This window comes from Oncorhynchus masou, chromosome 26 (genome assembly GCF_036934945.1).
Source record: "Oncorhynchus masou masou isolate Uvic2021 chromosome 26, UVic_Omas_1.1, whole genome shotgun sequence".
NCBI classification, from domain to species: domain Eukaryota; kingdom Metazoa; phylum Chordata; class Actinopteri; order Salmoniformes; family Salmonidae; genus Oncorhynchus; species Oncorhynchus masou.
This window is the reverse complement of record NC_088237.1, coordinates 2,292,511-2,306,374: the sequence shown is the minus strand read 5'-3', so window position 1 is coordinate 2,306,374 and position 13,864 is coordinate 2,292,511. Positions and strand designations below refer to the sequence as shown.

At 42.4% G+C, this 13,864-nt stretch overlaps 1 protein-coding gene across 1 annotated transcript in view; it reads right to left on the bottom strand.

Moving 5' to 3' along the window:
- nyap2a (neuronal tyrosine-phosphorylated phosphoinositide-3-kinase adaptor 2a) overlaps window positions 1-13,615 on the bottom strand; it is a 41,984-nt gene extending 28,369 nt beyond the window's left edge. The window contains exon 1 of the mRNA XM_064938015.1: window positions 13,294-13,615. Within this exon, the coding sequence (XP_064794087.1) occupies window positions 13,294-13,615 (322 nt within the window). The remainder of the gene's footprint in view (window positions 1-13,293) is intronic.
- Between the last annotated feature and the right edge of the window lie 249 nt (window positions 13,616-13,864).

The window sequence follows — 13,864 nt, the reverse complement described above, 5'->3', positions numbered from 1 at the left end:
GTTGGGAGAAGTTGATCTCGGAGCATGTGTTGGTACCATTCTTTATTCATGGCTGTGTTTTTAGGCAAAATTGTCCACTCCTTTGGCTGAGAAGCAACCCCACACATGAATGGTCTCAGGATGCTTTACTGTTGGCATGACACAGGACTGATGGTAGCACTCACCTTGTCTTCTCCGGACAAGCTTTATTCTGGATGCCCCAAACAATTGGAAAGGGGATTCATCAGAGGAAATGTCTTTACCCCAGTCCTCAGCAGTCCAATCCCTGTACCTTTTGCAGAATATCAGTCTGTCCCTGATGTTTTTCCTGGAGAGAAGCTTCTTTGCTGCCCTTCTTGCCAAAAGGCCATCCTCCAAAAGTCTTTCATTTCTGAGCAAGCTCTGTTCTGGTGGTGCCCTGATCCCGCATATGAATCAACTTTAGGAGACGATCCTGGCGCTTGCTGGACTTTCTTGGGCGCCCTGAAGCCTTCTTCACAACAATTGAACCACTCTCCTTGAAGTTCATGATGATCCCATAAATGGTTGATTTAGGTGCAATCTTACAGGCAGCAATATCCTTGCCTGTGAAGCCCTTTTTGTGCCACGCATTGATGATGGCATGTGTTTCCTAGCAGGTAACCATGGTTGACAGAGGAAGAACAAGGATTCCAAACACCACCCTCGTTTTGAAGCTTCCAGTCTGTTATTCAAACTCAATCAGCATGACAGAGTGATCTCCAGCCTTTTCCTCGTCAACACTCACACCTGTGTTAATAACGAGAGAATCACTTACATCATGTCAGCTGGTCCTTTTGTGGCAGGGCTGAAATGCAGTGTAAATGTTTTTTGGGGGTGATTCAGTTCATTGGCATGGCAAAGAGGGTCTTTGCAATTAATTGCAATTAATCTGATCACTGTTCATAACATTCTGGAGTAAATGCAAATTACCATTATACAAACTGAGGCAGCAGACTGTGAAAATTAATATTTGTGTCATTCTCAAAACGATTGGCCGAAGACTGTACAACGTGACGGTCATGAGTCTGCTACAGTGCTGGGCTGTTAATCTAAATTATCCCTGTGTTGTGTGAGCATGTGGGAGACTGGGGTTCAATTCCTGATTGGGAGGAAGGAGTAGGCTGTCCTAGTAAATAAGAATTTGTAACTGATTCCATATGTGTTATTTCATAGTTGTGAAGTCTTCACTATTATGCTACAATGTAAAAAAAAAGAAGTTAAAAAAAATAATGAAAAACCATGGAATTAGAAGATGTCGCCAAACTTTTGAGGCCATCAAGACATTTTGACTACAGAAATTGACGATACAACAATGCAACAAATACATTGATCATCCCAGCAAGGTTTTACACTTGGTCGTGGAGCAGGGTGGAAGTGCAACTAAAATGCGGTTTAAATAACCATCTGCATTTTGAATGTCTTTTTTCAAGTTATTTTATTAACGAAAGCATAAAGATGAAGAAATACCGTATCGCCCGTTTTGAGTGAGAAATGTAACACTTCAGAGTACTTAAGCGTTTAATGTATTGCAGTTCGGGGGGTGTTCAGACATACAGAAGCCGGTCTTTAAAGAATATGTTGTCCTGATAATCGGGCTACAAATGCTCAAAAACCTGTTTTCAATATGCCACCAGCTGTCCATCACTACTGTAAATGAAACACAGCATCTTGTTTACATTCTTTAACTTAATCACAATGTCACAAATAATTTGTATCTACCTTTCCAATTACTTTTAGAGTTTGGGATTCATTTGATTAATATTATGTTGTTGATATTCCAAGAAAAACGAAAAATCCTCTCGGTTTCAGTTAGGATGGAACGGAAAATAAGTCGCTGTACAACTTGATGGTTGGGAGTAGTCTCCACAGTATTAGGCTATTTAGCTAAAGAATTCCTGTGTTGTGCTCAGGCATGCAGGAGACCGGGGTTCAATTGGGAGGAATGAGTAGGCTGTCCTTGTAAATAAGAATTTGTTCTTAACTAAAGGTTACACTAAGAGCATAACATTTCTACACCATAATTGTAGTCAAACCAATTCCCAAATGGAGATTCAGTCCAAGTACAAATATTGTTGATTTATCAAGACCAGTCCCCATGCTCGTCTCAGAGCAGCGTGAAAAGATGCTGAAATAGTTGTAGGCTAATGATTCATATCCTATTGCTTCTAACTTTATTTTTTATTTATTTTTTATTTCACCTTTATTTAACCAGGTAGGCAAGTTGAGAACAAGTTCTCATTTACAATTGCGACCTGGCCAAGATAAAGCAAAGCAGTTCGACACATACAACAACACAGAGTTACACATGGAGTAAAACAAACATACAGTCTGGGTTCCGTGTGGTAGAGGGGATTCATCCAAATCACACAACAACAACAAAAATAAAAACAATAGATATAGTTATAGAGGCTTAAGAAGAAGAAAAAATAAAATAATAATAATAAAAATAAATAAATAAATTGTCCGATTGTCTATTCAGATAGCAGCCGATAAGACAGCTAACGGTTAGCAGGCCGCAGATGGGCGTTCAGGTAACGACGCGACGGATGAGCCAGCCGGATATCTCCTTTGGGTAGATAACGTCGGCAGTCCAGTTGTGAAGGCCCGGTGGGGCTCTGCGTAGGCAGTAAAACGGGTCCGGATAGGTGACTGCAGCCCAGGAGTGATTGATGGAACTCTTCAGCTGGCTAGCTCCGGAATAATTGATGTTTGCTCCGGAATCGAAGAAAGCCGATAGTCACACGGATAGCAGCTAGCTAGCTGTGAGATCCAGGTATGAATGTCCAGAGTTAGTGGTTGAAATCCAGGGACATGGAGAGAAAAATTGGTCCGGTATGTTCTGTTCCGAGCCGCGCTGCGCCGTACAAAACTGCCGATAGATTTTTGAGCTAAAGGATAGCTGATGACCACAAACCGTGGTTAGCTGAATACTAACGATTTGCCAGTAAAGAAGCTAACTAGCTTCTGAACTAGCTTCTGGCTAGCTCCTGGCTAGCTTCTGGCTAGTTTCTGGCTAGCTTCTTGGAGGATTACAGATTTGAGGTAAATAATACTTTTTTATAAATATAAATTGGTGAGGCGGGTTGCAGGAGAGTGTTTTGAAGATGAGTTTATGGAAAATTGAAAAAATGTATGTGAAAAAAGTTGTAAATATATATATATATATATATATATATATATATACGGGACACGACAAGACGAGGACAAAAGACATCTGAACTGCAATGCCATCTTGGATAGAAAGTTTGAAAACGTTTGACCTCTGTCATTGCCAACAAAGTATTGAGATAAACTTTTGTTATTTTCCACCATAATTTGCAAATAAATTCATAAAAAATCCTACAATGTGATTTTCTGGATATTTTTTCTCATTTTGTCTGTCATAGTTGAAGTGTACCTATGATGAAAATTACAGGCCTCTCTCATCTTTTTAAGTGGGAGAACTTGCACAATTGGTGGCTGACTAAATACTTTTTTCCCCCACTGTATGTCATACCCCCTTGTACATTGGCTATGTACCGGTATTCCATGTACATGACCTTGTTATTGCTATTTACTTTTTTACCATAAACATTTTTTAACTCTGCTTTGTTGGGACAGGGCTCGTAAGTAAGAATTTTACAGTAAAGTCTTCACCTGTTGTATTCGGCGTATTTGACAAATACAATTTTATTTTATTTGACACACACAAAGATACAACCCAGTTTGACAAAATTACTAAGTTGGGTATAGAGGCCTCTCTCCTCACGAGGAACACATTTGCCTCAAAGGGGCAATCTGCAGTTGAAACATCAATTTTTTACTTTTAATTAATGATTCATACTGATTAATTATTGAAGAATATAACTTAAATGTTTCAGGAGCTTAGTTCAACAGATGTACCCCATCAGAACCCAAACTATAAACTGTTTTTACTCCTTTGCTTGTAAAACAAAGGAATTGTAAACAAACACTGTATTGCCACAAAACAAGGTTTAAACTATGATTTTGTTATTATGAATGGTTAATCCTTCCATACATAGCTCTATCCATACATTTGGGGTGGCAGGGTAGCCTAGTGGTTAGTGTGTTCGACTAGTAACCAGAAGGTTGCAAGTTCTAATCCCCAGGCTGACAAGGTACACATCTGTTGTTCTGCCCCTGAACAGGCAGTTAACCCACTGTTCTGAGGCCGTCATTGAAAATAAGAATTTGTTCTTAACTGACTTGCCTAGTTACAGGTAATAATTTGAGTGTGTAGATTTCTTCAGCCCCATCCCACATGGGAACACCATGTCATTTCAATGTGAATATAAAATCACATTTTATTCGTCACATGCGCCTGTAATATTTGTGTTGTGGAGAAATGACCAGGCAGGAGACGGGAGTACAGTTAGTTTTCGTTTAGTCAAAACCCCTCGTGCTCTACAGTTCGCGGCACCCCAGTGCGCATGTGCATTTCCTATTAGGTGTAGTAACGTAACACTGCCGTAATGCATTACTGCTTAGTAACAGCACAGTAACTAATATAAACAGATGTAGATCCCAGATACTACACTCCTCCCCCATAGTGTTTAACTCCCGGAGAACAAGGTAAATATGTTAGGTAACTACTAATGCAATATCTAAACAATGCATTCTTAAACATTTTTCAACTACTGGGTTGAAGCAGACTTTTCAGAGCCCAGCACAAATCCAGGGGATTATTCTGCCCGAAGATGGAGTTTGTGTCCTAATAACTAACCCAGGTAATGTCCTTTTTCTTTCCTTTTATCTAGGACATATTAAAATGTTTGTTTTACTGTCTGGTTACCTCCCTAACCAGCTCAACTCACAGGTCAAGCTTTTGAGGTGCCCTTCGCTGTCGAATAGGATATCTCCGCTCCTCCTGGGCTTCCTGTGGTGGGCCAGGTTCGGGTGGAAGGTCAGGCTCTGTCTCTCCTGTACGTCCACAGTCAGGAGAATAGTCCTGGGGGTCGTTATTGTTCTTGTTCTCTCTGCATGTCTCTGCTGGGGCGTTGGACCGTAGCAGATGATCCACATGAACGTTGACCCAACGATGACCAATTTGGACTTGGTAAGTCAAAGGTCCTCTCCGTTGCAAGATCACACCTGAGTTCCACAGGCGCTTAGGGTGTCTGAAATCATGTACCATCACCCTCTCTTCCTCTTTGAATTCTCTGACAGTCTTTGAGTGTCTGTCATGAGCTTTCATCTGCTGTAGCTGGTGCTTTGCCACAGTGCTTGACAAGTCTGGTTTCAACAATGTCAGGCGGGTACGTGGTTGGCGTTTCAGAAACAGTTCAGCTGGTGTACATTCCGTTACTGTGTGTGGGGTGTTACGGTAAGTAAACAGGAACCGAGGAAGCCTTTGGTGGATGGGCACAGACTGAACCTCGAGTCTCGTCCAGGCCTTCTTAAAGGTTTGCACGGCTCTCTCCGCTGCTCCGTTTGATGCCGGATGGTAAGGTGACAGGATGTGCCTTACTCCGTTGTTCTTGAGAAACATTTCAAAATCGTTTGACGTGAACGGAGGGCCATTGTCGAATACAAGCTCCTTGACTAGTCCAAAGGATGCAAACAGGTGTCTGAGAAGATTGATGGTCTTCTCAGCTGTGGTCAGTTGACAAAAGACTGACACTTCCATCCACTTGGAATGGACATCGACGACAACAAGGAAATGTTGCTTGTCAATTTCGGCGTAATCCACATGGATGCGTTCCCAAGGTGTAGCAGCCCAGGACCATGGATGAAGAGGTGCAGCAGCAGGCTTGTTGCGAACAGCTTCACAAGGTGAGCAGTGGCCTACATGCTGTTGAATGTCCTGATCCAGTCCAGGCCATCACAGATAACTGCGAGCGAGTGCTTTCATTCGAGTGATCCCTGGATGTCCCTCATGCAGGTCAGATAGCAGTCTCCTCTGGAATTTGTGAGGTACCACCAACCTTGATCCCCACAGAACACACCCTTGATCAGTGGACAACTGGTCTTTCTTGTCGATGAATGGACGAAGGTTAGCCAACCGCCAAATGTTAGGTCCAAGACCTTTTGAAAGCATGGGGTCTTTCCTTATTTCCTCTGCTATGTCAGAAGCAGATATGGGCAGTTCATCAATGAGAGAGATCGGGAAGACTGCTCTATCATCTTCACTGTCGGAGTCACTATTGCACGGTAGTCTCGATAGTGCATCGGCATTTGCATGATCACTGGATCGTCTGTACTCAATCTCGTAGTCGTAGGCTAACAATATCAGATTCCAATGTTGCATTCGAAGTGCAGCAAGGGTTGGTATAGCTGATTTTGGTCCAAGGATGGCCAACAGAGGCTTGTGATCTGTCAGCAGTTGGAACTTCCTTCCGTAGAGGTATTTGTGAAACTTCTTCACTCCGAATATTATGCTCAGGGCTTCCTTCTCAATTTGAGCATAATTTCTCTCACTTGGTCACAGAGTCTGTGATGCAAATGCAATAGGGTGTTCTTCACCTGACGGTAGAACATGTGAGATGACGGCTCCTACTCCGTATGGAGATGCATCACACGCGAGTCTCAGCTTCATCTCTGTGTTATAGTGGGCAAGCCACTTGCTCTTTAGCAGACGCTGTTTGCAAGTCTTGAATGCTTGTGGGGACCAATTCCACTTTGTATTGGCCTGCAGCAGTTGGTGAAGCGGATGCAACAATGTGGACAAGTTTGCCACAAACTTTCCGTAATAGTTCAGGAGCCCCAAAAATGACCTCAGCTCTGAGATATTTGTGGGTTCTGGTGCGTTTATGATTGCTTCCACCTTGCTGTTGGTTGGGTGCAGGCCTTGTGCATCAATCTTGTATCCGAGATATTCCACTGAGTCCTGGATTAACTCACCCTTGCTGCGTTTCATTCTCAGTCTGTATTTCTCCAGTCTTGACATCACTTTGTCCAGCACTACAAGGTGCTCTCCAATGGTTGGTGCTGACACGAGGATGTCGTCCATGAAGCACACAACATGGTCTATACCGTCCAAGATCTGATCCGTTGTTTGTTGGAATATCGCTGGAGCTGTGGAGATTCCATAGGCCAAGCGATTGAATCTGAATAGCCCCTTGTGTGTATTGATGGTCAGATACTGTTCTGACTCCGGATCCAGCTTCAGTTGCTGATAAGCGAATGCCAGGTCCAGCTTACTGAAAACCTTCCCACCAGCTAGAGTGGCAAACAGATCTTCAGCGTTTGGTAGTGGATATTCCTCTGGTAGTATGCAGCGATTTACTGTGACCTTGTAGTCACCGCACATTCTGACGGTCTTGTCTTTCTTTGGGACTACAACAATCGGAGCGGCCCAGTGGTTCCTCGCTACGTTCGTGATTACGTTATTCTTCTGTAGGCGGTCCAGTTCCTTCTCTACTGCTTCCTTAAGAGCATAGGGAACCGGACGTGGTTTGTGAAAGATAGGCTTGGTTCCTTCTTGCACTCTGACTTTTCCTGTGAAGTCTTGTATTTCGCCGTAGCCATCTTTGAAAAGTTCTTTGTGCGTCTCCAGCATGTTAGTGAGTGTAGCCTGACTCACTGGTTTGTCATTTCTGAGACTGAATATTTCTCCCCAGTTCAACTTGATCCTTTGTAGCCAGTTTCTGCCTAGCAAGGCTGATTTTTCTCCTTTAACCTCTTGAAACTCCACATCCCGGATCCGGGATTGTGACTAAGCCTCAGGCTCATTAGCATAACGCAACGTTAACGATTTCTGAAAATCGAAAATAAAATTAAAATAATGCGTTTGCTCTCAAGCTTAGCCTTTTCTTAACAACACTGTCATCTCAGATTTTCAAAATATGCTTTTGAACCATAGAAATTGACTAATTTGTGTAAGAGTATGCAAAGCTAGCATAGCATTTTGTGTAGCATGTAGCACGCAACATTTTCACAAAAGCCAGATAACCAAATAAATAAAATCATTTACCTTTGAAGAGCTTCTGATGTTTTCAATGAGGAGACTCCCAGCCACATACCAAATGCGCAGTGTTTCCTGAAAGCGTCTGTGTGTAGGAGAAATCGTTCCGTTTTCTACATTGCGCCTGGCTACCGAAACGAACCGAAAATGCAGTCACCTACAACGTGAAACTTTTTCCGGATTAACTACATAATATCGACCGAAACATGGCAAACGTTGTTTGGAATCAATCCTCAAGGTGTTTTTTCACATATCTCTTCATTGACATGCAGTTCGTGGAAGCTTGCTTCTCTCTCTGTGCCCCATGGAAAAATACTGGCAGGTGACTTTTGCGCACCAATTTCGGCGCAGGACACCGGGCGGACACGTGGTAAATGTGGTCTCTTATGGTCAATCTTCCAACGATCTGCCTACAAATACGTCACAATGCTGCAGACACCTTGGGAAAACGACAGAAAGGGCAGACTCATTCCTCTTGCGTTCACAGCCATATAAGGATATCATGAAAGACAGAGCCTCAAAAATCCTTGTCATTTCCTGGATGCCAAGTCATCTTGGTTTTGCCTGAAGCTCACGTTACAGGGCACGCACAGAGAAGATATTTGTATTTCTGGACACGTCAGAGTGTTTTCTTTCGAACAGTAGCAATTATATGCATAGTCGAGCATCTTTTTGTGACAAAATATCTTGTTTAAAACGGGAACGTTTTTCTTCCAAAAATGAAATAGCGCCACCATAAGTGTAAGAGGTTAACAATGACAAGCGGTAGCGTCCACTGCTTCCCCTCATACCGGACTGGTACCTGGATCTGCCCTAAGACAGGAATAGTGTCACCAGTGTATGAAGAAAGGCGGATGGACGCGGACTGAAGAGGGCACTCTCAGTTTTTCTTTGTAGAGTCTCTCTGGAACCAGAGATACAGACGCTCCAGTGTCCAACTGCATTTTTACTGGTTTTCCCACTAACTCCATGTTGAGATAGATTCCATCTTTTAGTTGTTGAGCTGTGTACACTGTGAACAGTTCCACTACTGTTTCAGTTGTACCTTCCTCTTCTTGTGCAGCGTCTGACACTTTGTGCGCTCTTGCTGTGCGTTTCGAGGCTTTACACACTCTCTGTAAATGTCCAACCTTTCCACAATTGTGGCACTTTTCATTTTGGAATCGACATTCACTGTGCTGATGATTGTCTCTCCCACATCTGTAGCAACTTGGCTTAAACCTTTGAGATGTGGGCTGCTTTGTTCTTGTGTAACCTTGAGGACGGGACTGAAAAAAGTGTGACTTTTGTGAGATTTTTTCACCACGTTCATCACTGACCTTGTGAACACCTTTCTGACGTTCTGCATGTCCCGATAGCTCAATAGTATCCCTGTGGGCAAGCTCGAGTCCAAGTGCTATATCACAGGCTTTCTTAAAGGTCAGGTCCTTCTCTGACAGGAGCCTTCTGTGATATGCTTCACCTGTGAGACCACATACAAACTTGTCTCGGAGAGCATCATCAAGAAATTGTGCAAACTCACATGTACTTGCCAGCCTTTTCAAAGCCACGGTTTCCCCTGGACTCTGGTGACTTTGGTCAAATCTGAAACGTTCTGCAATGAGAATTGGCTTAGGCTTGAAATACCTTGCAGGAGTTTCAGTCAGTTCTGCATAGTTAAACTCCACTGCTTTCATTGGTTCAATGAGACCTTTCAGCAATCCATACTCAGTTGGACCCAAAACACTGAGAAATACGTCTGCTTTCTTTCCATCTTTGATTTCATTTGCAGCCAGCCAATGCTCAAAACGCTCCAAATAGGAATCAAAATCCTCTTTTGTAGCCTCAAACTCTGGTACTTGACAAATGGTTGCCATTTTCACAGTTAATTGTTCAGTTTCCTTATTCCTTGTATTCCTTAATTTTCATCTAATTCTTCACTTCAGAAGTTTCTGCAATTACTTAATTCACTGCAATCATTTGTAATAATGTACACATCCTCGTCGCCACTGTAATATTTGTGTTGTGGAGAAATGACCAGGCAGGAGACGGGAGTACAGTTAGTTTTCGTGTAGTCAAAACCCCTCGTGCTCTACAGTTCGCGGCACCCCAGTGCGCATGTGCATTTCCTATTAGGTGTAGTAAAGTAACACTGCCGTAATGCATTACTGCTTAGTAACAGCACAGTAACTAATATAAACAGATGTAGATCCCAGATACTCCAGCGCCTAATACACCAGGTGAAATATTTACTTACAAGCCCTTAACCAACAATGCAGTTTAAAGAAAAATAAGAGTTAAGAAAATATTTGCTAAATAGGCTAAAGTTTTTTTTTTTTAAAGAGTCAATGTGCGGGGGTACAGGTTGTCAGGGTAATTGAGGTAATATGTGCATGTACTGTAGGTGGAGGAAAGTGAATAATTGGGTAATATTTATTTGAGATGTTGATCAATGAGATTACAACCTATATTCACCTGCTCAAAAAGACAGCCAAAGGTTTGATGAATTTCCTTTTGTGTTATTACTATGCTTTCAACCATCTAAAAGCACAACCAATTCCAATGGAAAAACAACACCCAATTTTTTGTTTAGTTGTCACCCAAATGTCTATCACTACATGTGCTTTCAAATATTTAAAAGCACAGCAAAGTTGCAACGGAAATACAATGTCAGATATTCTGTTTATTTATAAATCTACAACATCACTGTGCTTCATCTAATAGCATCTAATAGTCCCACCCATCTCTTTAAAGTTTGATCTGAACAGTCTGTACTAACAACAGCAGGCAAGCACCCAAGCTAACTTGCTAGATGCTTCCAGACACAAATGAGAGAACAGCTCATTCAACATTAGTTGCTGTGGCGGAGCTGGTTATGTTATCCAGAGTGTTGGTGACTGCAACTGTGCTGTCAGATTGTCCGTTTGTAAGGTTAGAAGGTTTCGCTCTCGGAGCATTCAGGATGCACACTGGACGATCTGGCCGATGAGTAGGGTTGATCCGAATGTTCTGACCTCACAACAGCAGTCAAACACCCAAGCTAACTGGCTAACAGTGGCTAACTTGCGAGCTACTTCCAGACACACATGAGAGAACACCCCCTTCTGACCATTTTACTTGCCCTAGCAGAGCTGGCTAGGCTATTTTCATGTTTGCCAGAGCTGTGCAGCTATAACTGCAGCTCGCCACAATTTAATTACTCTATCTTTGAGCATTTGTAAATTCATCAGTTATTCTGCACTCTGGCACACTCAGGCGATAGTGCTCTGAAATTGGAGTAGAGGTTCCCTGCATAGTGGAGTATTTTGTTAAGATAAGTAGCTAGCTAGCTAGGTACACAATGAACCATAATCTCAACTCATTACATTTACTACCCTGCATTAATCTGCAGGTAGCTAACCAACCAGGTTCAATGTTAGCTAGCTAACATTAGGCTATAACTAGCCAAGCAAATGGCTCTGAGATATGAATAATAAGATCATACATGTAACATTAGCTAGCGAGACAGCCAGCTAATGTTAGCTAGCTAGCTAACAGTACACTAACTTGAAATGAAAAGACTTTATGTCCAAATTAGAAACATGTAATTTCGGAAAAGGTAGCTGGCTAGACTATCTTACCCGTCCGTATACATTATGGTCAGATGCTTCTCCCTGTCACGGATGCCATGGTTGCCCTTAGTTTGAAGATGTAATCTGGAGAAGCATGGAGAAGGATGTTTTCTCCATTTCCTTAGCTGTCATACTCTAAATCCACTGATTTCAAAACTCGGTCCTCCAGAAAGTGGAGATCAACACTTATGCAGTTCTACTAAGCAATATACTTGTTTTAAAAAGCCGCTTTAGACATGATTACCTACACATACTAGCCAGCTCAAATAGACAGAAGTGCGCTATATGGCAAACCAATCCAAACTCATCTCTCGACATGTCCAGCCCACTCATTATCTCAGCCAATCATGGCTAGCAGGAAGGTTGCTTACTTTCTCTGTGGCTAAACCAACTAGGCTCATAATTTAACTATTTTATTTGTATTTACAGATGGCATACACATTTTTAATTAAGGCACATGAAAGTTCACATGTTCCAGAAGGCATTTCTGCCAAAAGAATGCATTTTGTAGTGCTACCTGTCCCAGACCTGCTGTTTTCAATTCTCTCGAGACAGCATGAGCGGTAGAGATACTCTGAATGATCGGCTATGAAAAGCCAACTGACATTTACTCCTGAGGTGCTGACCTGATGCACCCTCGACAACCACTGTGATTATTATTATTTAACCCTGCCAGTCATCTATGAACATTTGAACATCTTGGCCATGTTCTGTTATAACCTCCACCCTGCACAGCCAGAAGAGGACTGGCCACCCCTCAGCGCCTGGTTCCTCTCTAGGTTTCTTCCTAGGTTCTGGCCTTTCTATGGGGTTTTTCCTAGCCATTGTGCTTCTACACCTGCATTGCTTGCTGTTTGGGGTTTTAGGCTGGGTTCCTGTACAGCACTTTGAGATATCAGCTGATGTAAGAAGGGCTTTTCAAATAAATTTGATTTGATTTAGATTTTTTTAAAGATGTTCAAATGTAGTGACCCGTGACATATGTCTAGTTTCCTGAAACATGTCACAAATATCAACATTTAAAAGAGATGTGTCTACTGCTTGGATAGTTCCATCTGAACCTCTGGCTTTAATTCATATATGTTGGGCACTTATCATTACATCTGAAATCCTAGGAATCCCTTGGCCTATTGAACTGTCTATTTTTAGATACATTATGGATTGAATTGAAACAATAGCTGTTTGCAAATGCGAAACAGTGTATAGGCCTAATTTTGTCAAACCCTTAAAAAATCATATTCTCATGAACTGTTAGTCCTATTGACTCGAAACATGGTATGTATGCTCAGGGCACTTGTCTTTAACAAGTTTTTAAAAGTTTGATATCTCCCAAGATGGCATGAAAATTGGCCAATCAAAAAATGTAAAACTGTTTCCCCTTTTAATTAAACGCATGATAACTGCATGTCACTTTGCTCCATTAACATGAAACGTGTCATGTCGGTCAATGACACCATCCAGATGGTACATATCAAGTTTGGTGTTGCTATCTTTAAAAAAAAGATGGACATTCCAGGCCAGTTAATAGCATTATAGCAAATTTAGGGATATAACTTCTGGAATGTTAAAATTAAAGTAATGCAACTTGGTATACTTTATGTTGACTGTTTTGTGTTGTTGTATGTACCAAAAAATTATGCCAATTCCCATATTGTATGTACTGTAGCCAACTTCTCTTTTGTTGTCATGCCATATGCAATATATAGGACCAGGCTACCTAAAAGGTTTCCTCATAAGAACATAAATCTAATTTGAAGTTGACATGGACACACACATACACACACAGCCCAGGCCACTCACGGTCAAACTTGACCAGGCTGTCTCTGTTGCAATTGCTGGAGGCAGATCCAGAGTTCACACCCTCAGAGGAGATGCTGAGCTTGGTGTTGGGGTCTCTCTTGGGTTTGGGCGGCGGTAGCTTACGGGAGTTGGGGCTCCCATCCTCATCACCCCCGCCGACAGAGTGTAGAGACTGGGAACGCACAGTGAAGCCCTGGCCACAGGAGGAGGGAAGGCGGTCCTGGGGCGCTGGCATGGTCATGAAACCCATGCGGAAGTGTTTCCCTGCGTAGCTTCCCTCCGTCACCCTCGCCACATCCTCACCGATCCTGCCAGGAAACATCTTTTTAAATAATTTTGTTTCATCCATAAATCACATTACATATGCAAAATGATTCAGACATACCAAATGTCATAGCTGCAAGGACACAATCATGGACCCAAAAAGCACCTTCTCCTCCATATTACCAAGTTGCCCATAACTATGACAGCTGATGCACCCACGTGCACACATACACACACAGCCTCAGGCACGCACACACACACACACACACACACACACACACACACACACACACACACACACACACAC